The sequence below is a fragment of the Hermetia illucens genome, chromosome 4 (assembly GCF_905115235.1).
Source record: "Hermetia illucens chromosome 4, iHerIll2.2.curated.20191125, whole genome shotgun sequence".
Taxonomy (NCBI): domain Eukaryota; kingdom Metazoa; phylum Arthropoda; class Insecta; order Diptera; family Stratiomyidae; genus Hermetia; species Hermetia illucens.
In genome coordinates this window covers 137043817-137068183 of record NC_051852.1, presented here as the reverse complement: position 1 = coordinate 137068183, position 24367 = coordinate 137043817, and the positions used below count along the sequence as shown (strand labels likewise).

The window sequence follows — 24367 nt, the reverse complement described above, 5'->3', positions numbered from 1 at the left end:
GGATCTCTTGAATCATCACCGGAGATAACCTCTATGCAATGGAAAAATATAAAGCGGATCAAAATGCTAAGCAAACACATAAACTTATCTATCTTTTCTCTTGTTCCACGTACTTTTTTAAACAATTTTTTTATTTATCTTTCCTTCAATAATAAATCTGGTGGGGCATAACCAGGAGCTTATCACTTATGTATATCAAAAAACAATCAAATAAAGAGTCATCCGAGTGAGCCTTCGTGGGTTTACTTACATGCGTATATGAAATGTTAGTCAGCAATATTTAGCAATGATAATTTATGTATTTGACTTCCTGACAAAAAGCGATAATTGACATAGGCGCGAATCGTGATTCTTGTTCTGCGATATGTACTGCAAAGTAACACCAATCGGTAGCTAGTTTCCCTTATCTTGAAGCCAAATTTGCTTCGATATTTTTTTTAATTTGGTGAGCGCCAGTTTAACTAAATGTTTGCGAATATCTAGATTTAAGGTATGTTTTTTGTCAAATCACGGAATTGAGGCGCTCACATTTTTTATTAACTTCTATCTTTAATTTAAATGTGCCTATCATGGGGATATCATAGGTGCGGCACGCAATCTTATGTGTCTTGGGTCAAATTAATTCCTCTAATTTGGAAAAATTGGCGGAAAAATTGATTTCAATAAACCTGAATTTATATTGATTTGAAATTATTTCATTTTATCAGATTTTGTTTCTTTTTTTATTTTAGAACGTAGATAGTTTATTTCCAATCACCCCAGACAAGTAATTTTGATGGATTGGTTGTTATTCCACTGATATTAGAATAAAATATCATATTACATACGTAGAATCCACAGTGTAGATATCTAAGTATATATTGTTACGTAGTATAGAATATACTTGAATTAAATATCGTTACGTAAATCCATGAAACTTCCAAATTTCTAATTGAGGAAAATCCCCAAACTTCGGTAGTTGGAATTCTTAATCGTATGTCCAACTATTCATACGCTCGTACCAGTCCAACTATTCATACGCTCGTACCAATAGTACCCTTCGATGCCACAGATTTATTTTACTGGATTGCGTAGCTCCATAGCACCCAATTATTTACCCACAGTAAATTTATAATTACATCTACATTCGACTTGAAAGACCCTATCACCTAGCGAGCGTTACGACTGCGCCTTGGTTGCTCAAATCACTATCACATTGTGAATATCGGCTCATCCCCAGGTTCCTTCTGTCCTCAATAACGCGCCCATTGGTACTGATCTGGACCTCTTGTTGCACCATTTTACAAATGGAAATGCATATCTCAGCTCTTCCTCTCTGCCTCTACTTATCGCCTGAGTAGAAGACGGTCGCGTTCTTGGGGCGACTCTAAAAATTCACTCACCAAAGAGCGATGTGTTCCCTCATACTCCTTCATACTTTCAAATTTAAGGCTAGTACCCTACCGCCTTTAAGCCGGCTATCCACGATCAGGCAGGTCTGCCAGGCACGCCTGAACAGCTCCCGGTCTACCCAGTGGTCTGTTGGACTGTAAACACTATCTGCGTGCCGAGAAGGTGGACAGCACCACCTGTTCAGCTTTCAGCATGAAAGGCATTGAGTAGCAAATTTGAGATATTTTTGTGCATCAGCACTCATAAATAATTACCAGCGATGAAGATTATTATTATTAAATTCACGCGCATTGCCAAGCCTGTGTGGCGACCAGCGAAGGGCGCATTAACGCATACATATAGCCTTATCTCCCTTCCGGACAACCAGGTATGTGAATCGCTTTTCAATAGATCATCAGCCGTCTGAACTGGGTAAACTGAGAGGCTGGCATGTGAGTTGTCAGTCGTAACTGACAGGTCAGCATGATCGTGGAAAGTGGCTTTTATTATAGTAACCAACGCATTATTTTATGTGGGGGAACAACAGCGGTAACGCATGTCTGGCTGGGAATAGTCACTGTCAAACAACCGCCGGAGCGGTGTACATTCTTCCATCCTATCATGAAGGCCAACTCCAGCCTGGGATTTCTGAAAGTGAAGTCGACGTTCAATATCCATCAGACAACTCTGGACGAAAGTGGCCGACATTTTACTAAATCCCCCACCGATCGAAAGGTATGCTTATCTGAAGACAATTATACCCAACTTCCTCATAGACTCTGGTAATAGCTACATCCACTTCACACCGAATTGGAAGTTAGCGACAAGAAGCTCCTCACGTGAATACTCTTTGGCAGAAATAGTCATCATCGATGAGGCAATTATATATACAGTGGTTGGATTTGTGGCCCCAATCGTAAGCACACTATTAAAAGTATTTGAAGCATTCAATGTAGACATACAGGGTCGACTTCTCGGATCCTTCCGTCTCCGTCATTGGTACGAAACACCTATGCCCTACTGACTGCGCGTAACCCCTAAAACAAAAGAAATACGTCCCAGTATAGCCAAGAAAATTTGACAAACAGTCGCCTCCTTGTCTAAAGAGCAACAGCAGCGTCAACAGTGTGCAGCCCGGTAGTCAATCCAAGATAGGAAGAAACTGACAAAGCTGTTACGGTTCCCTTAAGAGAAAAATACCATCATGTTTTCGATCGGATCATTCCTATAAAGCTTCTAATTGACTCTGACACCGCAATCTATCGCTTTCTGCAGCTATCAAAAGAGTAGGCGATTCCAGCGCCAGCCTCTAACTATCCATGCAGCCAATATCCTGCCGATTGCTACGTGGGGCCTGTACACAATGACGTCGAATATGTACACAATGACGTTAAACATGAGTCTCTGACCCATGGCAATTTATGGTCGCGTATATGCAATATCTATGGTAGAAAAAGAAGACGAGGCAGACCCTGCCTGAGATGGAGCGATGGCGTAGATCAGGACGCCAGACAGTTTTCGATATCCCTAGAATTGGTGAACCTCGGCGCAAAACCGGGATGTTTGGAGTTCCCTATTAAGGCAGGTCTAGACCGGGTACCGATTGTTGCGCCGTTGATAATGAGGATGATATGCAGTAACCTTTCATCGACGCAGGCTCCTTGTGCCGGCCCCAGGTCTCGCTTTGAAGAGAAGCGTTAAAATACCTCCTATTCACAGCGTCTCAATCAAGCGTGGTCACACCACTGGGAGGGGTTGTATATCGTTACTCCTCCCTGTCACTGTAAGATAAGAATAACTGCTCTCTGGACAATACAACAGCTCATCATCCAGCCAGTGGGCCAGTCTATTTCATCTCATCTTGAAGACTGACGACACATGACGAATCACCGACGTATACATGCGTTTATATGCCTGAACCACATGAAATCATTTTGCGCAGCCTATCCTGAACGATTTACTAGAGGAAGTAAAAAGCAATGCATTCTCATTAATCAGGATCATCGAGGCCTCTTAACAAATCTCTATTCGAGCTTTTCGAGTTTACTCGATCATCGATGGGTCTACGCAACACAGACCAATTGTTCAAATGCAATACCTCTTGCAAGACTGTTCATTTGGCAATTGCTACTTGGATGACACTTTCATAGCTCAGGTTCATCATTTCAACATCCTGCTGCAATGAGGCTACATATCAATCTGAACAAATGTATCCTCAGCAAGAGTCAGATAGTATCCCTCGGCTACAGCTACGAAGTTATCAGGCCTCTATCGCGTAACATCCAAACCATCGAACATTTCCCGAAACCAGAAATGCTTGCCGCGCTTTATTAGTTCTCAGGAATACTGAAGTCTCACGGCCACCTGCGTATATAAAATGATATTTTCACTGAGCAAACTACTGCAGGAGCTGCCTAAAAAGACGAGATGACGCTAGCGGTTTAACGTGAGCACCTGTCGTGTAGCATAATCTTCTTCGGGCGGGGATTGATTTGAGTCGGAGTCCTATTGGGAGTAGCATAGCGGTCCTGATTTGTACTGAGGGCAGGTTTAACTGAATTACATCAAAAATACCCTCAACTGCATGTCGTCTAGACTGCAGATGTGAGGGTCCACCGGACAGTGACTGAGAACATGTAACCAGTCAAATATTCCGCCAAAGGAACAACTCATTCAAGGTACTCTGCCCAGTAAGGAGGAAGCGGACCTTAAGCCCGAAGTCTAAAAATGAGGTTTCTCTGGCAAAACTAGATAAACAAGGTGACATACAGGAGATGGACGGTTTTTAAATAAAGAATACTCGGCCAATTTGAAAATTAATGTATATTTGTTGACATTAAATCAACCAGTGTTTTAGCCATCTGAGGATTACGACTGGGAACAACTCCATGCCGATCGACATTGAATTATAAACGAAACAATCGTTGCGAAGCTGTAACAACAAACGACGTTGGAACTCCCGCTGCTCAATTGCAACTAAAATGGCGTCAGCACAGAGGACCAACTTAGGTACCTATATGCGCCTTTCGAATCCACAAAGTTTCTAAGAATGTATTTGTCAACACAACGGGCAACGAAGTCTTTAACATACATCAAAGCATCATTTTGACCTCTCAGTTCGAAAGTGGTACTGGCTGTCCGTCATAAGATAGGATGTTTTTGTTCTCAGCCGGGAGATCATCATTTCCAGGACTTTCCACTCCAGAACTATTCTTCTCCAGTACACTTAAAAAGAATAAAAAACTTTGTATAGATGCATAAACAAGAATCTGCATCCCTACGAGCAAAGTAACTCTCACCAGCTCTACGACAACTTGGTTCCTCAAGCCAAACGGCATATTAACTCTGAGAATGGACGTTTCCAATGCTGCTACTGATGAGCAGGTGTTTCCCCGTGATATCAAACACCCACTTTGATTTTTGTTTTCGTACTGTTTCTTCAACGTGTTCATCCATAATCGATATCTGATCCACGCCTACCAGCAAAACTCATGCAAGCCTTCACCCAAGCAGTCGCGTCAACTGAACTACGTCCTTCAACATCGAATTACCTTTAAGTACGTGAAGAGGGGGGGGGGGGGGGGGGGGGACAACGAGACAGATACTCTATCACATATCTGCGGGGTTATTATACATGCTTCCTTGAACTCGCAAGTCCTTGTCGAAGCAACCAAGAAATACACCATCACCACGGATATCCCAATTTAGCGTTTCCTCATTTGGACTTGGCCAGACGCCTCGGTCACGCTCCCCATGCTCCCTGGGCAGAAGTGAGGTAGCATCTGATGGTTTGCCTCTGCTCTGGTAAGAACGTTTGGGTGCTAAGCCCTAAACGAGAGGTCCGTGAACCAAAAGAAAGTGGAGTAAGTTGCTCCCCATTTGGTCCGTTCCGACATCAAGTGAATGCGGACTTAGGAACCGGCAATTCCTAAAAAAAGAGACATTTTATCTTATATGAAATCGCGCTGAAAGCGATAGATCTTACCAGCTACGTAAGACAGCTTCTGAAGCATCTCGCTACCTACCTCATCCTAGAGTAAGAGCTCCAGCACGCCTGCTTACACAGGAAGCTCAACCATTCTAACGTTCAAAGTGCGTCGATGCAATCGCATTCAAACCTCTAGGTGCCCAATTACACCATCGACCCGATAAAGCAGCCACAGGTGCAGGAGTTACCATATTGCTTAAACAATATCAAGCGATCTTCTTGGCAGTAACGTGCCATCCCACTACTAGACGAGCGTGTTCCGACCGTTGCGAATGCTCTGTATTCTCAGTGCATCTGTATTTTCGGTTCACTACTTACTCTTGCTTCTGACAATTCAAGCCAGCGATTTGCACCGAATTGGTTTAGTTCCTCGGCACAAACTGAATTCGAACAATCCTGCATCACCCGAAGTCAAACCTGGGCTGACTTGCTGCCGGTGATCTCTTCCGCCTTCGAACAACCTTCAACGAGGACCTCCAGGACTCGCCAGCCGAGATGCTTTTCGGAACGCCAGCACTAGGAGACTACAAGGATTCGAGCCGATCGCTGATCGCAAAAGGAATATGTTACCTCATGCAGGCTATCAATTCAATTTCACTGTCGAATCGATGCATATATTTCATCATCATGAATTCGCAAAGTGACACGCATGTCTTCATATATTTAGACCCTATATTAATACCGCTGCAACAGCCTTATAGAATTCCGCACAAGATCATTCGCCGCATCGCTATTCACGCTTTTGTGATTGACACCAACGGCTAGTAGTGCATCTCTTCTACCACCGTCCTAAGCCAGCAAACCTTGAGACAACAGATCTCTCAGCGTCTACCTCTTCGTCTCCATAAAACTCTTCGAAGGAAAGACAATGGACCACTCCCGCAACCCAGAATCGGAAGCTTCATCTCCTCTGGACTCTCATTCGAAAGACCTCACTCAATAAGAGAGATAAGTCGGTTATTCTTTGCGTTTCTGATTCTGCTGCTCAAATCAGTTTGGCACTAAAAGTAGAGTCTCACACCAAGATCCCTCTTTCTGTCAGCCCTTTTAGCGCTTATTTGTTTTTGTTAACAAACAGTGGCCGAATCCCTGAGCTTTCTTGTGAAAAGAGAAAAAGACGAGACTCTAGAACTTCGTCAGTAGAAGATCCGACCTGCTTTCCCACCCCCCTACTTCCCAAGAAGAATGCTACGAGTCAAGGTAGAATTTTCGACCCCGTCTCCAGAGGGTATGAAGGTAAAAGTGGAATGTCCTGTCCTTCCGACCCTGCAAAAATGGTGACGGTGTCCTTTCCTTAAAAAGGGTTAGTGGGTGGTATTTTGACATTATCCTCTAGTGTGGAAGGAGATAAGGAAAGTATGCTCGAGGGAAAGGAAAGTTCCTCTATCTAGCCTTGTAAAAGCTCGTAGTAATCCGTTCCCCTACTAAAAAAGTTGCGACGCCTATTTTTGTATCTGCTTATTGGTGAGACATAACTTTAATTTGCAAGGGTAATTAGAATGGTTGGCCGTCCTGTCCTTCCCTATACGCTTCCGCATTCGCGGATGATCCCCGTAATTTTTGAAAAGGATTAGAGAGGCAGACCTTGTTCCCGAGACATATAGAAAAAAAATACTAAAAGATGTATAGATTGTCCGGAGCTCAATAAGATCACTTACAGTATATTCACAACTTTTTAACGTCATAGGAAGAAACAAGGATGCGGGTTGCTCTCGGAGAGATGATCCATGACATGTTATTATTTTATTGTCTAAATTTCTGATTCGCTTGCCTTCTTTGTCTCAGAAGGAGCTTATATGAAAAGATTTTGGAAATGCAAAGATTGATCTATCTAGGAATCCTTTTTCCGACAAGGCTGTAGTATCAGATACATGCATACATAGTTGTATTTTATGGAACCCACAACTCACCCTGGCTCATTCTTCTCACTTTCAGCCCAAGACTATTTCCAGTAATCACGTTGTATTCTAATCAATCAAAACAATTCCCTGGAAGAATTTCTAGCTACAAATTTCCAAGTATCACATTTCAAATAATTTACAGGTCCCCATAAAACGAATCATAAAAAAGTCTGTCAAAATTAAACATAAATTTCATTTAAGTGTAGGCTTAACGTGCAAAACCGTCAACGAAACATCGCAAGGTATAAAATGGAATCATTGACAGTTCAATTCAGAATTTGATTTATTTCTATCACTTTGCGACCAAGATCGCACTCGCTCTGAAGCCATAAAGAACTGCATCAGACGCTCCAAGCAGCTCCCCGAAACCGGGCTTCAGCCACTTGGGGAGCTCTCCCCGCGGCTCGATCAGCCATCGGAGCCGGTTAATGACATTATCATTTGGCGTATAATAAAAATATCTTTTAAAATATGAAAGAGCGTTATTTCGAACGTAGATACGGAGGCCATCAAAATTGATAGTGCTATCGAGTATCGATAAAACTTCTTTCGACCACGAGCGAATTTAATTAGCCATTTGCCAAAACTTTCACGTTCCATATCGAAACGGTTAAGTTGCGAATACTTGGCTAAGCGTATGTTCCTGGTGATTGTAAGGTATGCCAAGCTTGAGATTCGGTCGAATAGTGTTGTCGATAGTGACGTGAGTTGATTCCGTCCACAAATGACATCTACTCGAATATCTGTTATATGCGATTAACAGCAAGATAAAAGTAGCACGCATTTCTCAGGATGTTCATACTCAACTCATAGTTCAGTTTAAAGAAATCATGATTTAGTCGTTATAGCAGCAACAATTTGCTATTGTTAAATCACGCTACGTCATTCCATTCTTTGTTACAAGGGTCCCTAACTAATGAGTCAAACTTCCTTAAGGACCTTATTATTTGATAGTCACGTGAATAGGAACATCAAATGTATCTTGAAAGCGTAGCTCACTAGCTATTAACTTTCATAGCTGTCGACCCACTTCATATCAATTTCTTTTCGTATCTATAAAATATAAGACCAGAATGGATTGGTTATAACCGAACATTTGCAGTAATTTCAGACAAAGTTAAAAAAAATGTTTTGTAGTATCTGCATTTTTATGGCGGGCAAATCATCCTGTTTTCTTATTCACAATTTTTTGTAGGATTTTGCATCGTAATGCTATGTAGAAGTCTGTGACATCATGTAATTGAGTGTATTTCGCCCAAGCATTTCCGCCAGGCAATAAGAGAATTTTCAAGTTGTCAAGCTGCACTATTCGACTGCGGCATGTGCAATTTGGAATTTTTGTTGTTTGGCGCTGAGGTCGTAATTTTCGATGATCGTTCAGGATTCTTTGCTTCGGATATGGACTATGGAACACCGGCGACCAGGCTTGTGAAAACAAAACCGAATGTAGCATTTTTTTTTTTTGTTTCGTGCGATCGGAAAAAATCGCCTGACAGGTGACAGGGAATAGACGACTCGATGTTTGGTGCATAAATGGGAAAGTGAAATAATTGTCTAGCGTAAGTGAATGCCGAATTTTAAATTGGCTACGATAATGGAAATTGAATGAATATTTTGAGTGTTCCTCTAAAAGTTCACGTAAAAAATTAAGAAAAATGTTCGATATAAACTGAAAAAGCTGGTTTTATACGGAGTGGATTTGAGTTCGACTTGCTGCAATGTCAGTTTAGTTACTGTAACGATAACTCTCGACCTAGAATTTATAGAAATATTGAAAATCATACCACAAGATAGAATTCCAAGATTAGATGATAATAGAGCTAAATAAAGTGTAGTTTTAGGAAAACAGTGTCTGATGGTAGATTTGTAGAAGAGAATCTAAGGTTGGATGAAAGAAAATTTATGTCACGCAAGTGGAAGTAAAATAGTCGTAGGGTCAGAGGATCAAGAAAGCCATTCAACTCCACCACATTGAAATTGAAAATGATACGATCTGCCGACTTCAATTGACAGCTGCTCATTGGATTTCTTGTGCTTCTTGAGAGTTTGAACATCTCCCAAGTTCGTTTTGATATATCAGATAGAGATGCAGCGGTTTCTCGACGTTGTTTTCGATTAGGCTTCACTTTCACTTGAATTCATCTTCTAAATTTTATTTACACGCGTTTTCCGAATGAAGCAAATTATCCTAAGCTTCGTTCCTATCCTTGTAAAGTAGAGTGTTCCTTCTTGTTCTTTTGCTAGTATATGTCAAAAGTTGGTTATTTTTGTGTTTGACCTAACACCTATCGTCCCGTAGGCAATTGGCTTCCAGAAATCTTTAGATTTAAGGACCTTTGTGGATGCTGAAAGACACTGCCGTCCCAGTTTCTGAGGGGTTCCATTTCTTATCTACGTGTTAATTGACAATCTCTCTGTTAAATTGATATAAACAGTTTTTGGCATGTTTTCACCTACGACAGAGTGAAAGAAAATTTTGATGTGCTCAACCTGCAACTACTTCGTCCTCAATGTAACGCCATCATTTTGCTTTCTGATTTCAAACAGGGGGATTGGATTCTGTTGATTTTCTAATCACATATTCTGGATTTGGGGCGGTTTTAATGCACTGGATTAAAGGACATGTGACATTTTTATCAACAGCTGCTGTAAGCTCATCACTTGCACAGAGTTAAGGGTGATGATAATAAAGAAGGCACAATCTGACTGTGCGGTCCTCTAAGGAGGGAACAAGAAACACTATATGAGGAGCGAAGTGCGAAAAGGAAACCACAATTTCCTAAGCCTTGTAACGTGACGTACAATAGAGTGTCGACCCCATAAATCAGTGTAGCTGCGCTTAGGTGCTGTCGAAATTCCACCTTTAACTTTCACTTTTTCTTTAAATATATTGGATTGCGCTAGCCTCGTTGTTGACCATAGGCATTCTGGTCATTTCCAATTCAATATTCATTACAGCTTGTGTCTTTCCAAGGTTCGAAGAATTTTTCAGAGACTGTCTTAAAATATCAAGGGTTTCCATAATCTTACGGAGAAGAATGGACACACAATTCCCTAGGAAAACACAAAGAAAACAGCATCGTATATAGTAATCTTGGCGGATTGTGCCTGTGTGGGGTATCACTAAATGTTCACGCTTGCTCATGGAGTATCAAAAGCGACAAAAGCGTTGTCGCAACAATCCATATTGGATCAGGGCCTTCATCTGTGTTAGAGCACTTCATTCAAGACCGTAACGGTACACTACAGGATTACAGTACCCTGTAGGAGGCAATGTGATCAGCATTGCGCTCGCCCGAGATTATTACCCTGATTTGACTCAGGTACTCATTCACAGCTGAGTCGACTGGTATCCGACGACAAATCACGATACAAATCCCACTGCCACCAGTGAGATTTGAACCGCGACCTTTCGTACGACAGCCTTGCGCTCTAACCACTCAGCAATCAAATAATCAACCAAAATTGTGCATTTTTAATATAAAAAAAAGTGATCATTGTTATCCAGGGAAGGTCTAATGTAATCCTGGAGAAGGTTTCGAGAAACTGAAGCGTATTCCTTTTTTCAGGCGCGTTTAGCCTTTTCAACACTTATTTCATGGCAGTTTTGAGACATTTCATTTCGTCATACACAAATTGGTAGGCTCTACTTACCGAACAGCAATATTCACCATCCACTTTTGGAGGTTTTCATAATCAGATCGACATTTAGGCTGTTATCGGAGGCCCAAGTGTTCGTTATCGAAGATCGATTTTCGACTTTCCTTAAAATATTATCCTGGAAGGGACTCAGGGAGAACCATGGATCGAAGTGTATAGAGCTCCAAGGATGCTACTTTCGAAAGTCAAACCTTCTTTCTTCAATCCAGAAACCCAAGGACTTTTAGCTCCACCCTAGAATCACTCAGGGGATACCAAACTGCATGTACTATAACACGCTTCACAGAATATTCTTGGATTTAACTTCGTTCTCTTGTTTTCTAAAGTTAAGTTGAAAACTTGCCTAAGTTAAAGGGCAAAGAAAAGTGAAGGCAAAATTAACAAATTGGGAACTAACCATGGTCCACATAGGCTGCATAAAAAATTAATATTCACCCTAATTTTTAATGTGTATTCAACCAAGAAGGATTAGTGAACTATTGACGCCTATCAAGTTGACATAGATAACTAAAATCGACTTTAGATTTGATAGTAACTACGGGAATCTAGAGTGTTCTGCTGAGCTGAATGATCTGCCTGTCTAATCCCATGTAGTGAGGTTCTTAGGGGCCAGAATAATTGAGACGCCGGGGTTGAAACTTAAACTAAAATGTTTTTTAAGCCCGCCACGTACAGTTTTGCCTGTGAGTTACGTCTGTATAATCCGCATTTGACCGGCGACCGTAACGTGGAAGGGATGCAATTTGTCAGTCAGTTTTGACTTTTCTGGCGGCCGTTGGTCGAATAAAAAATGATTCAACCAGGTAGATGGGCTACGAGCGAGGATTTCATATTTAATTAGGCTGTGAGGGAGAATTTTATGGGCAACTGGCGGCTCGGTGCACTGCGAGTTCTTCCGGCGTAACTGACAGACTGAACCTCCATGGCCGCCTGCAGACTGAGAAAACTTACCTTTCTCCGTAAATTTCAAGGTGTCAACAACTAATTACTGAAAGTTCGCTCAAAAAGACAATTCATTCATCAACCGATTCACCAGTGCTGTAAACAATGTCAATGCACCAGTGCCGCAAACAATCATGGTGGATGGATGAGATCAAGCTCCATAGCCTGTTTTTAGTCAGCGCTTCTGCAGAAACAGTCGTGTTTCTAATTAGAGTTATTTTTATCTGTGCTTATGTTTGTCTTTTTGCGTTGAGTTATCGGTTGGGGCTAGACTTGTAAGTGATTTAGCTGGACTGCATTATGAGGCATTTGGTTAGAAATAATCTTCAAATTTCAATAAATCTACGTGTCAATGGGGACAAGAAAACGGATTACACCGCAGCAACGTCGCGATCCAAAGGTTACAAAACGAAGATTTCACATAGTCAACTATAACAAAACGAATCAAAATTTCGCTGAATCTGTGCTATCAAGTTTTGCAGTACGTAGAAGAATTTTTGTAAGCTAAAATAGGCTCTGTTGGCTGCCAAGAACTACGCGCATACTTCATCGTGATAGCTGTTATCGGTTGTGATTTTCGACCCTAGATAGGACAAATTATAAACGGTCCCAAAGTTGTAGTCTCCTATCTTTATTTTTCTCATTTGACTAGTGTGATTTTATGTTGTTGGTTTTTGGTTTTCGGTGCTGACATTGCCACCATATTCTTCACCTTGCCTTTATTAAAGTGCAGCCTAAGATCCTCGACAGCTCAATCTGGTCGAAGTGGACTGTACATTTCGGGTTGTTCGCCAGCATAAATCAGTAATTGCGTAGACTTGAAGAGGATGGTACCTCTCGAATTGACATCAGCATCAAGGATCCCTTTTCCAGTGCCACGTTAAAGAGGATGAATGATACGGCATCCTTGTGACCTGTTGGTTGCCCCAGGCTTCTTTTTTCTGTCTGTGAAGCCGCTTCTCTACTTGACAGAATTCACGATAGGCCTGTGTGTGTACTCGCGTTCTTTGAGAATGCAGCATTGCCCGGTATGCAACACTCTTCTTTTCCGTTGCAAGCTTATATTCGACAACGGTGTTTTAATTCGAGCCCGGAGCACAACGTCAACGAGATAGTGGCCCCAGCCTGTATTGACGCCAGTATGTATTCCGACATTCATCAAAGTTGAGAGGTGAGGGCATACAATCAGCACGTGGTAATTTTGGTTGAAAGCGGTCTCGTCTGGAGAGCCCATGTACGTTTGTCAACAAATAGAGGTGTTTCCAACAACCATATCGTGCGATATTGCTAACAGAATAATCCGCAGTGCGTTAGCATTTGTGTTTTTATGTAAGCTATGGGAACGACTTCTAAATGCGGGCTCCAGTCCTACTTGGTTGTTAAAATCTCCAAGTATGATTCTTATAACGTACTTGGGATAGCCTGCCTCGTAGAAGGTAACCGCCTCCGGCTCTGCAGTCTCTTCTGTAGATGTCAGATGATAATTGCGAATAAAGAAAGATCAGCCAAATATTAAGTTGTAGGGTGTTTGTTACACTTTTATATTGTTTTTTTTACATATTCATGTGCTTGTAACAGTTTTGTTATTTGCACTTTCAGGGCATCATTTTTTTATGTGTTCAATATTCTTCATTACATATTTTAGCACACCGATTGCTCACCTTCGTCCCTGTTTCCCTATTTACATGTTCGCTACTGCATATAAAATATTAGGGTTGAGTAAATTCACCCGAAAAGGAAAAATTTCGCATACTATAATTTTGCTAACAATAGTAAGAATTTCATCAAACTTTCCAATATTGTGCCCGATATCGGCTACACTCATAGCTACTTCCAGGATGGATTTGAGGAGTATTTCTGAAGAATTTCCAAAATACAGTAATTTACCACTATACTTTATTTGGGCGGATATTAGAATAGAATGCATTTTAAAGGTTAGATTTTGTATAGGTGGATCGTAATGATAATTTCAAATTTTTCGTTGAATTAGTTCTGAGAACAAGAGCTATTTCATTTTCTGGTCCGTACGCTTTGAGTCTCGAATACTGAAATTAAAAGTCAGATTAATTTTCAAAAGTATCAATTTACACGCCCCTTTTCCTTCAACTCCACACAAAATAGTGCCAAGCGTTGCATGTAAAGGGTGTCACAGACCACACATTCCAGCAAAAATTCGTGGCAACAAGTTGAGCCTTTCTCGAATGAATTGTGTATTGCCGACAGACAGACATTCAGACAAACAGATGGATAGACAGATAGGGTATAGATATTAATAAAGGTTTGCTTTACATAAATCCTTAAAAAATATTTCTATCTATTTAGTTTCCAAAGATGATCTTAGTGCATGTCAAAAGCAATGCATAGTATAGCCACTAGTTCTGTCAGTCGATGCATATAGCGAGAAATTTTAGGCCGCCGAAATTGGTAATACTGCGCACGGAAAGTACCTAACCATACCCCATTTCCGTCAGACTTTCAAGTTCCGAAGGTTAGTAGCGCATGAACGACAACACGATGAAGTTCGGTAACCACGAAAAAAGAATCGCGATTATTGCGTTGCACCAATGTGGGAATACGCCGAAAAAGATTCATAGTTTGTTAAAAAAGCTGCGGGTAAAGGAACGATTCGTTTTTAGGACATAAGCTCGATACCGTGAAGCAGCTGATGTGGTTGACAGGCCTCGGGAGGAGCGCCCGCGCTCTGTACGTCGCCGGAATGTTGTGCATGCTGTACGTGAGCATGTTCGACGCAATCCTCCCCGCAAGCAGAAACGAATGTCGGCGAAAATGGAGGTTTCGACTCGAAGTATGAGTCGTATTTTACGAGAAGATCTCGGTCTCGGTGCGTACCGGTGGTGCCTTAGCCATATGTTAACGCCAAAACTGAAAGAAATACGGCGAACTCGGTGTCTATTGTCTGATGAAAAAATGTTTACCATCCAGGAACATTTCAACCGACAAAATGATCGAGTATATGGTCACAAAAGCCAAAGAAAATACTCCGTGAGTCCAACGCCGCCACCATCCGTCTTCTTTCATGGTATGGTGAGACGTCTTATATCAAGGAGAAACTGATATTCATTTCTACGAGGCCGGCATCGAAACCAATGCGAGCGTGTACGACAAGATGTTAGAGGATGTAGTAGAGCCATTGAGTGAATCCCTATTCGCTGGAAAGTCGTGGTGCTTCCAGCAGAACTCGGCCCCCGCGTACAAAGCCAGCAGTGGTTGGCGGCGCATGTTCCTGACTTTATAACCGCGAATGAATGGACCTCAGGCAACCCAAATTTGAATCCTCTGGACTACAGCCTTTGCGCTAAGTTAGAGGAAACCGCATGCGATGGAACTTACACCCATTTGGGAGTATGAAGGCTAAAATCGTCCGTGCAGCTCGGGAAATGCTGCTTCACATCGTGCGTGAAGCGATCGATGTATGGCCTCACAGACTCCGGGCCTGAATAGGTACTAACGACGGCCATTTTGAATATTTTTTTTTCGTTTGAAAGCTCTGTGTTTCCCTTTCTAATGGTGTACTTTTAGATTGATCTGGTCTATTAATTCGTGAGAAATAAAGATTTGTTTGACTGACAGAACTATGTACATTCCTTGATCACTCTTAAATAGTCCTTGTGTAAAATTATTCACTTTGCTAAATTCTAAACCTGTTCCGAATATGTGGAATACAAAAAAAAACTTTAAATAATTCGAAACCCAACCAATCGACAACCCTACATTACCCACAACATATATCAAAATCATACCCCGTAAATGGTTTAATAAATTCTCCACAACAAAAAGAATTATCTCCTCTTGAACTAAACAACTCATCGTTGAGTCCATTAAGGTGCAAAGAAATGCTTCTCAGCAAAGTGTCCAGCGCAATACCAACCGATAATAATGTAAATAAAATTGAGGAAAAATAAAAATTATTCGAAAAATAAATTTAATATGAAAAATATACAAAAAACTTTAGAAGAGTATCTGCTAAGGAGAAAAATTTATGCACTCGGCAAGTTGACGCCATTTATCGGTCAGATATGCCAACGTGCTCAGGCGGAATAATAAATCAATTTGGTTTGCAAGTTTCACAAAATAGTGAGAAGAAATTGAAAACTTTAATTAGATACATTCCTGATTGTCTAGGAAAAATACCGTGAATATTTTGTGGTGTTTATTATGATTTATGTGCATGCAACGGAAAAGCGTTCCTGAAGTTTTTGCATTGAAATAGCAGAAATACGCAAGTAAGATCATTAAAACCCATTTCAATTGCATATTCAATTATTCAACAAGGAAATCAATAAATTAGATAAATATCTGACGATAACCCGAAAAAAAGTATTTTAGTAATTTTGTAGGTCGGGAAAGGAAAGGAAGATAAATACGAGGACGTTTTGACGCCCGTAGTGTGGAATGCCTGCTTAAGGTTGTAACTTGCCCAGATATGACCGTCCTCCTCAACTGCCTCTCTCCAGTCTTATAAGCAATGAAGCGAGTCTTTTGATATCCTAACCTGGGGCCTCGAACATGTCGAGCACCTCACAAAATTGAAAAAATCATTACCTACAACATTATGAGGGGTATAAATTCTCTATCGGGGGATTGTGCACTTCACGATCTATTGTTAATTAGCCCCTTTTAAAATTACACTACCCTGGGCTAAGATTCAATCAGCACGTATTATGCTCACTCACCTTAGTGTTATAACCTAATGGACAATTTTCTCATTGCTTTTAGCTCATTGATAGTGCTACGTACATATAACGATGTTGCAGATGTAAACTTCATACGTAAAACCGACTCCCTTGTCTTTTTTTTTTAAGTACTACTTTGCGGGGGAGGCTCTGGTTCGCTATACCAGCTCGTCCATGTCGCGTCTCCGTCGCGCCGCCTTCCGAGCTCGATCCAACTCCAGGAGTTTTGTCTGCACCACGGCTACTGCCTAATTTACCGCCATCCAGTTTTCCTCCGACTTCAGCATCTCTTCCAGCAGGTTGGAGGGCTCGATGTCCGCCGCTAAGATGCTATTCAACCTTCTTTTCTGCTGCAGAAATCTGGGACAATGGAACATAACGTGCTCCGGGTCCTCGGGTGTAGCACCGCATTCAGGACAGTTGGGAGACTCGTCCAACTCGAAGCGATGCAAGTACTTCCCATAGCCACCGTGTCCCATAAGGAACTGTGTCAGGTGGTAATTCAATTTTCCGTGCTTTCGGTCGACCCATTTCTCGAAATACGGGATCAATGTATGGGTCCACCGGCCCTTGTCGGAGTTATCCCACCGTTGTTGCCACTTGCCACACAACTCTCTCCTGATGGCTTTTCGGGAATCCGCATTCACCTCGGCTGGATTTGCCTTCCGTTTTTCGTAGAGCCAGTGTGCCTCGCTTGCTAGAAGATCTATAGGTATCATTTCTGCGATGACACACACTGCCTCCGTCGACGCCGTCCTAAATGCACACCCTTAGCGCAATTGGCCGGTATGCCGAACTTATCTTCCTCCGGTTGACAGCGTGGTTCAACGCTCCCGCCCAGACAGGGGCCGCGTATAGCAGGATCGACCTCACCATTCCCGCGATGAGTAGCCTGCGACTATACTTCGGCCCTCCCACGTTAGGCATCACCCTTGCAAGGGATGAGCTGGCATTTGCTGCCTTCTCTCGCGCATAATCCAAGTGTCCCTTTAAACTCAGCTTGGCATCGATCATCACCCCCAGGTATTTGACAACTGATTTTGAGACGACCTCTCGACTATCAACCCGGATGGTAACCGTGTTGTTCTTCCTACGGTTGGTAATGAGGACCGCCTTCGTTTTTTCGTCCGCCAAGTCTAGCTTGGCCATTCGTAACCATGACTTGATGGTATGAATGGCTTCATTTGCATAAAGCTCCACGTCCTCGGGATGCTTTGCAATTGCAACTACCGCCAGGTCGTCCGCAAAACCAATCAGCGTTGTCTCCTCCGGCACGCGAAGGCCAAGCACTCCGTCGTACATTATGTTCCACGGCAGGGGTCCCAATACAGAACCTTGAGGCACACCTGCTGTCACAATGTACTCCTTCGGCCCGTCGTCCGACTCCCTAGTCTGTGCTCCGGTTCGTCGAGAATTTTTACTCGATTCGGGGGGTTTTCAGTTCTAGTCAGTTCTAGAAATGGGAGCAAGGACGTTTTGAAGACTGCCAAATGGTATATTTTATCCAGAAGAAAAAATCTTGTACCAAAAATGTGGGCACGCTCTCTGGATGGAGTCGATCACCAACTGGATACAGACTCAAAACTCTTTCAATTAACGAAACGGAGAATTTATATATTTTAGTTATCATTGCATTTATTTTTATTAGAAAGACATTATAATATGCCTTCTGTTCTCTCTATCTTTTCAGCTCTCCACAACATCAGCAATCCTACCACCGAACAATCTATCACGATGAATACGTGACACATTCAATGCAAACTTACCCCACATCCGTGACATCAGGCAGTGCATCACCCCTCCAAAACCATTCCTCGCCACAAATGCATCACCACCATCAGATTTCTGGACTTGCCGCGCCTCATCCAATGATTCCACCACCGAGTCCTGGAGCAGGTGGTGGAGGAAGCGGGGGCAGTGGAAATTCAACAAGTAGCAATCAAGTTTTGCCACAAAGCCCAATGTTATCGTCACCACTTATGACCTCGCACTCTCCGCTTCTAAACTCAAACTCACCTCTCCTGAATTCAAACTCACCCCTCATGGCTGACTACTCGCCCTATTCGAGCATAATACCAACCACGATACTCCCACAGGACGGATCCGCTGCAACTGTGGGGTGGGGATTCAGTTTAGCCGGGGGTGGATATCAAAGTGAATTTTGCCCCACAAATTATAGTGTTTTGCAAAGACAAAATTTTGGACCTGGTGGTAAAATTGGTGCTGGCGCGAATGCGTTGAAAAGTGCAAAGGAAACAAGGATACGACGACCTATGAATGCATTTATGGTGTGGGCGAAAGTGGAGAGGAAAAAGCTTGCAGATGAAAATCCTGATTTGCATAATGCAGATTTGAGTAAGATGTTAGGTGAGTAGATTAAAGATAATTTTTTATTAATAAAATAAAATGAAAAGAGGTCATAAATGAGGGATTGTATCTAGTTAATAAACAGTCTAATGATATTATCCCTGATGAAGGGAAAGCAGCGAGACTTTGCAGACGGACGAATGATGACTAAGTAGTGAAAAATGATTCGAATTTGAAAAACTTTTCGATAAAAACATGTTAAAGAATGGTTAATGGTATGGTTGCTCCTATCTATTTGATAAAAAATAAATGGTACATAGATATATCTTTTGAAATTATCGAAGAATTACTCTTATATGTTAATAATATAATAATCCCATGTTAATTTTCTTATAATATCCTCATAACAACAGAAGTTCGGAAAGGGCGTGAGTTGAATACAAAATCAGCCACAAGAAGGAAAGATATCTTCGAATGGATAGGCGAAGTTCAAGTATAAACCCGATTTTTGCTTTAGATCATCATAGGTGACAATTTCCTTAAAGAAATCTTCCCCCTTTGTAGGAAGATGGTTTACCATCTGATCTTCCCTCAAGTGGCGAGGAACTCACTTTGTGGACCCTTTTTGGTAACCCAAGTCAGGCTTGTGCAGTAATTTCTGATATTGCGGTCTTCTTCAATCATATCACGGATCGATTTGAAAGTCGTATATGGGTCTCTGAGAGTCTTTATTCTGCGAACTGTGAAATTAAATTTCGGCAAGTTGGAGACCCGCAAACAAACGCCACTAATAGCCAATTCGTTCATGCGAACCGAACCGATTCACTTGGCAGCCAACAGAGCCTATTTCAGCTTACAAAAACTGTTCCGCTCGAAACGCCTCACCATAGGGTCAAAGCTCTTACTGTAGAAGACAATCATCTTGTCAGTCCTCATGCATTCCTCGGAGACATGGGTAGTTAACAAGAAAAATTGCGAACTCTTGGCCGCGTTTGTGAGGAAAATCCTCTGAAGAATCTTTGGCCACCTACATGCGGATGAACGATTCCGTAGCCTGCATAACGACGAAATCTATGAGCAGGCCTAGACCGGATACCGGTTGTTGCACCGTTGATGATGATATGTTTGATAAAGGCCAATAATACAGGAATTATGTAGAAAATAGTCTTATAATACTCGTAGCATCCCATCCTCTTTGCGGCAAGACGCAGCCCTCACGCGACGAAACAACAAATTTTATTACTATTCGTTGCTCAGCAGACCACTTACGCGGACACATAGTCAATCTGATCTGGCAATCCGAAATGATTTACTCCTTTCCGCTTTACCTCCCTACCCAACATACCTGAAGGCTCACTTCCCTTCGGCTAATATCTGATTTGTCTTTAAGGGAGGATAATTAAAACATTTTTTAAGGACACGAGGAAGTTATTTTAGTCATGAGCCTCCTATATTTCTGTTCTTTCAGCGTCTGGCCAATCAGTGTTGCGTCTAAATATCACTACATCGTCTTTTCCAGTGTCCCATTCGCAGAAAATGTACCCGAGAGGGGATTGCCAATTCCGAGTCCCCCTTGTGATTAGACCACCATCGAAAATTGTTATCTTCTGACTAGTGGTTGGCTACCTACGGGTGGCAGAAATATAAAATTATAAAGTTAAAACGTGTCACTGTTTCATATTCTTTCTCCTTTCTTGATATTTTTATTTCTTGCTTCATTATTACCGAGTTTATACTCCGCCACATGGCAGACTCCTACGGCCCATAACCCGTTCCTGGTAATGTGCTTCCGCCTCCCCACGACTTTTCGAGGAGCTTGCATTCTTTCCCACTTAGCTATCCTATGTAGCCCTAGGGTGATCCACTCGTCGACCATCCTGCGATTTTGGGTTTCATTGCATTGCATAACCTCCAACGAGATGTCGCTCTTTTTCAATATTTATTTATTTGTTAACGGACAGTGAGCACAGTAAACTCCAATAATTTATTGTCCTCAGAAGGAGGAGAAATCGAGAAAGTTTAGAGTATCAAGCTATGGTTTTGTAATATCGATGATCGAAGTCTTAGATTCGGGGAATGGGAATAGATTTCGGTTTCCGCGAGGAACACATTGAAAATATCCGCGGTGCGAGATTTTGGGCATTACCGCAAGACAAACGATATGGTGGCAACGTTAGCACTGAAAACAAACCATCCAACAACATCAAACCGCACTGGTCAAACTGGAAGAGTAAGGATAGGAGAATACGACTTTGAAACCGTTGATAATTTCTTCTATCTAGGGTCGAAAATCACAACCAATAACAGCTAAGATGATGAAATCCGCGCACGGTTGTTGTCAGCCAACAGAACCTATTTCAGCTTACAAAAACTCTTCCGCTCGAAACGTCTCACCACAGGGTCAAAGCTCTTACTGTACAAGACTATGATCTTGCCAGTCCTCATGTATTTCTCGGAAACTTGGGTTCTTAGCAAAAAATTTGTGAACTCTTGGCCACGTTCGAGAGAAGGATCCTCTGATGAATTTTTGGCCCCCTACATGAGGATGGACGATTCCGTAGCCTACATAACGGCGAAATCTATGAGCGATACCATGCCCGTCCGGTTGTGAATAAAATCCGGCTCAACAGGTTACGGTGGGCGGGTCACTTCATCCGTATGGATGAGGATGATCCAGCCCGGAAAATCTATAAGGGCAATATCTATGGTAGGAAAGGAAGACGAGGCAGACCCTGCCTAAGATGGAGCGATGGCGTGGGCCAGGACGCCAGACAGCTTTTAGGGATATCGAATTGGTGGACCTCGGCGCAAAACCGGTATGTCTGGAGTTCCTTATTAAGGCAGGCCTAGACCGGATACCGGTTGTTGCACCGTTGATGATGATGAAGGTCGTTAATTAAGAATAAAAATAATAAAGGGCCTAGAATGAAGTTTTGAGGGACCAAAGTGGGCGGACAACTAGTCACTGATATACCTCTCCTATATTTTTAAATAGGGAGAGAGGACCAAAATAAGACGGTGATTCAAGTCAAGATCGCCGCTTTTGTGAATAGGAAGTAAGGAGGGGAATGGCGGGAAATATGGGGTAGGTTGTATCCACTGGTGGGAGAGAAGAAGAGTAGGGAAAGAAAATATACACTAAAGAAAAGTAACAACAGAGTAAGTCGCAAGATAGTTGAGGGCAGTTAACATAGGAGCCAGTAAATTAAATGAAAGAAGGAGATAGCTGGACGGGATTGCGGGAGTTGCGAATGTGAGAGTAGAATTGTTTGAGGATTCCATGCGTCAGTGAGGCTTTAACACTGGCTGGATATTTCCTTTTGGAATTAAATATTAGAAATCTGACCGATGAATGCAAAGTTTTGGAAGAAAAACAAAGTCTTCATGGGTTCCAGAAACCTTTTCCTTGCAGCAAATTTTTAACGAAGTTTTTTGCGAACTTCAATGGATGATCAGCGACGGCATTCTTCACAGTGGACAGTGAATACATTACAAATCTCAATTTGATGTTGGTATGAAAGAACGGCTGACGGCTTCATCGAAGGCCGAGATAACTTATTAAACGCTGCCTCATTTCAAATGCAACCGCAAACACGACGTGGATGCGAATAACATATTTCCAAGTGACAGACCTAAACTTGCTCGAAGTAAATTTTGATTGAGCTTTTATTACTTGCCTCGTTTGCCAAATCCAGAGCCGATTCGCCAAAGGTTCATTACTCGGTGAGATGGCAAGCAGATATCATATCTGCTGAAATCTGAAATCTTCTAACAGTTTTCATTCTAACGCTGTTGAAATTGCGCAGATTTTGTCTTTATTTTGATGAATCCTAAAGGGAGCATGGTTATTCATGGATCAGATCCTTCAGTCTGCTAAAGCGTTTCTTGCAAACGAAAGACCCCCCCAATAATTTGGCTACTCGCTTTGTGTTTGCTTCTTAGAAAGATACGTTCGCTAAATTTAGACCGATCGAGTATACACGGAACTATTAAAAGCAACTGCCAACTCTAAGATAAATGTATGGAAGGCTAAGAAAGTATAGGTTCACAAGAAAATTTATTTTCAGAACAGCTATTTTAGCTGTAAGAAAATCCAAGTGCTTGGCTAACTCTTCAGTTAGGATAGCATTAGGATTAAGTATTGCGCAAATTTTGGGTTTTGTGTTTTGCTAACATGTCCACCAACGATATTTTGCGTTATGTTGATACCAAGATCCCAAGATTGATTGATAATAAAACAGTTTAACACTGTTTAGTATAAGATTCGCATAGAAAATACTAGAACCCACGATGACTACTAATAGAAAAAGTGGGTAGCTGACGTACAAAGTTCAAATATCTCTGATGTAGCTCTCCATGTCCAAACTGATATTATACCTTCCGGTTACATCGCTTACACATTATCTATAGACACGCAAGTTCCAGGCTTATTTGCACCTTATATTTGTAGTATGATTAATGGTGATTATGCCCGCTGATATAATACCAGACAGTAAGGCTTAACGCCGGTATTAGTCTAGTCTTTCGAAAGTCAAAAATTGACAGTTTGCTTTTCTCTGACCAAAGCATACCCCAGCTTTAGCACATTTTCCGGTCCCATGTTCACTTTCAATGTTTCCTTCATCTTTTTTCTCTCAGCCTCAAAATTTGTGACAATGGAGCAATATATGCTCTAATTTTCTGATGTTTTCTCGCATCTAAGGCGAATAGGGAAATCTCCAGTCGCGTCTTTCATTCAGTTCAGTTCAATTTTATATATCTCCGTCATGCTATAGATTCCCCTCATGTTGGTTCAGTTTTAGGATGAACGAATGTCCACCGACTTCCTCTCTGATATTTTTCTTCCAGCGTTTGGTGGTCATGGCTACTTCAGCCTTCCCTTCCACCAAGAGAAAATAAGCAACTTTCTCTAGTATAGGTTTCGCCGTTTTTATTTTTCCGGCAGCTTAGACCTCCGGATATTTGTCAGCGACAAACTATTCCGAAACGTAAACTATCGTTACCTTTTTTCCGCATTCACTAGCCAGATGAATCAAATCAGTTTCTCATGCTGATTTTTTTCCTTTTTAGGATTTTTTTTCCGTTTGGCAGCGCAATTCGCTGGTTAGAGCTGGTTGATAATTTCTTCCAATCATAAGTGTTATTCTGGAAAAATCGAGTAGTTTTTATATTGTTGCCTAGTCTAGTAAACCATCACTGCCTCCAGCGGAATTTAGATCATTTGCGATTGATTTGAATTTTAAGGCCAAATTGGGTAGTGCTGAAGGATATTTTAGATAAAAGGCACTCGTTGATCATCATTATCAACAGCGCATCATCCAGTATCCAGTCTAGGTCTGATTTAGTAAGGAACTCTAGACATCCCGTTTTGACGCCGAAGGCCACTAATTCGATATCCCTAAAAGCTGCACGGTATCCTGGCTCATGTCATCGTTCCATCTAAGGCAGGGGCTGCTACATTTCCACTTCTAAATACTATCATTATAGACTTCCGGACGTGATCA

The 24367-nt window shown here is 41.8% G+C and overlaps 1 protein-coding gene across 1 annotated transcript in view; it reads left to right on the top strand.

Moving 5' to 3' along the window:
* LOC119655525 (putative transcription factor SOX-15) overlaps window positions 1-24367 on the top strand; it is a 231212-nt gene that overhangs the window by 101745 nt on the left and 105100 nt on the right. The window contains exon 2 of the mRNA XM_038061436.1: window positions 18247-18923. Coding sequence (XP_037917364.1) covers window positions 18247-18923 — 677 coding nt within the window. The remainder of the gene's footprint in view (window positions 1-18246; window positions 18924-24367) is intronic.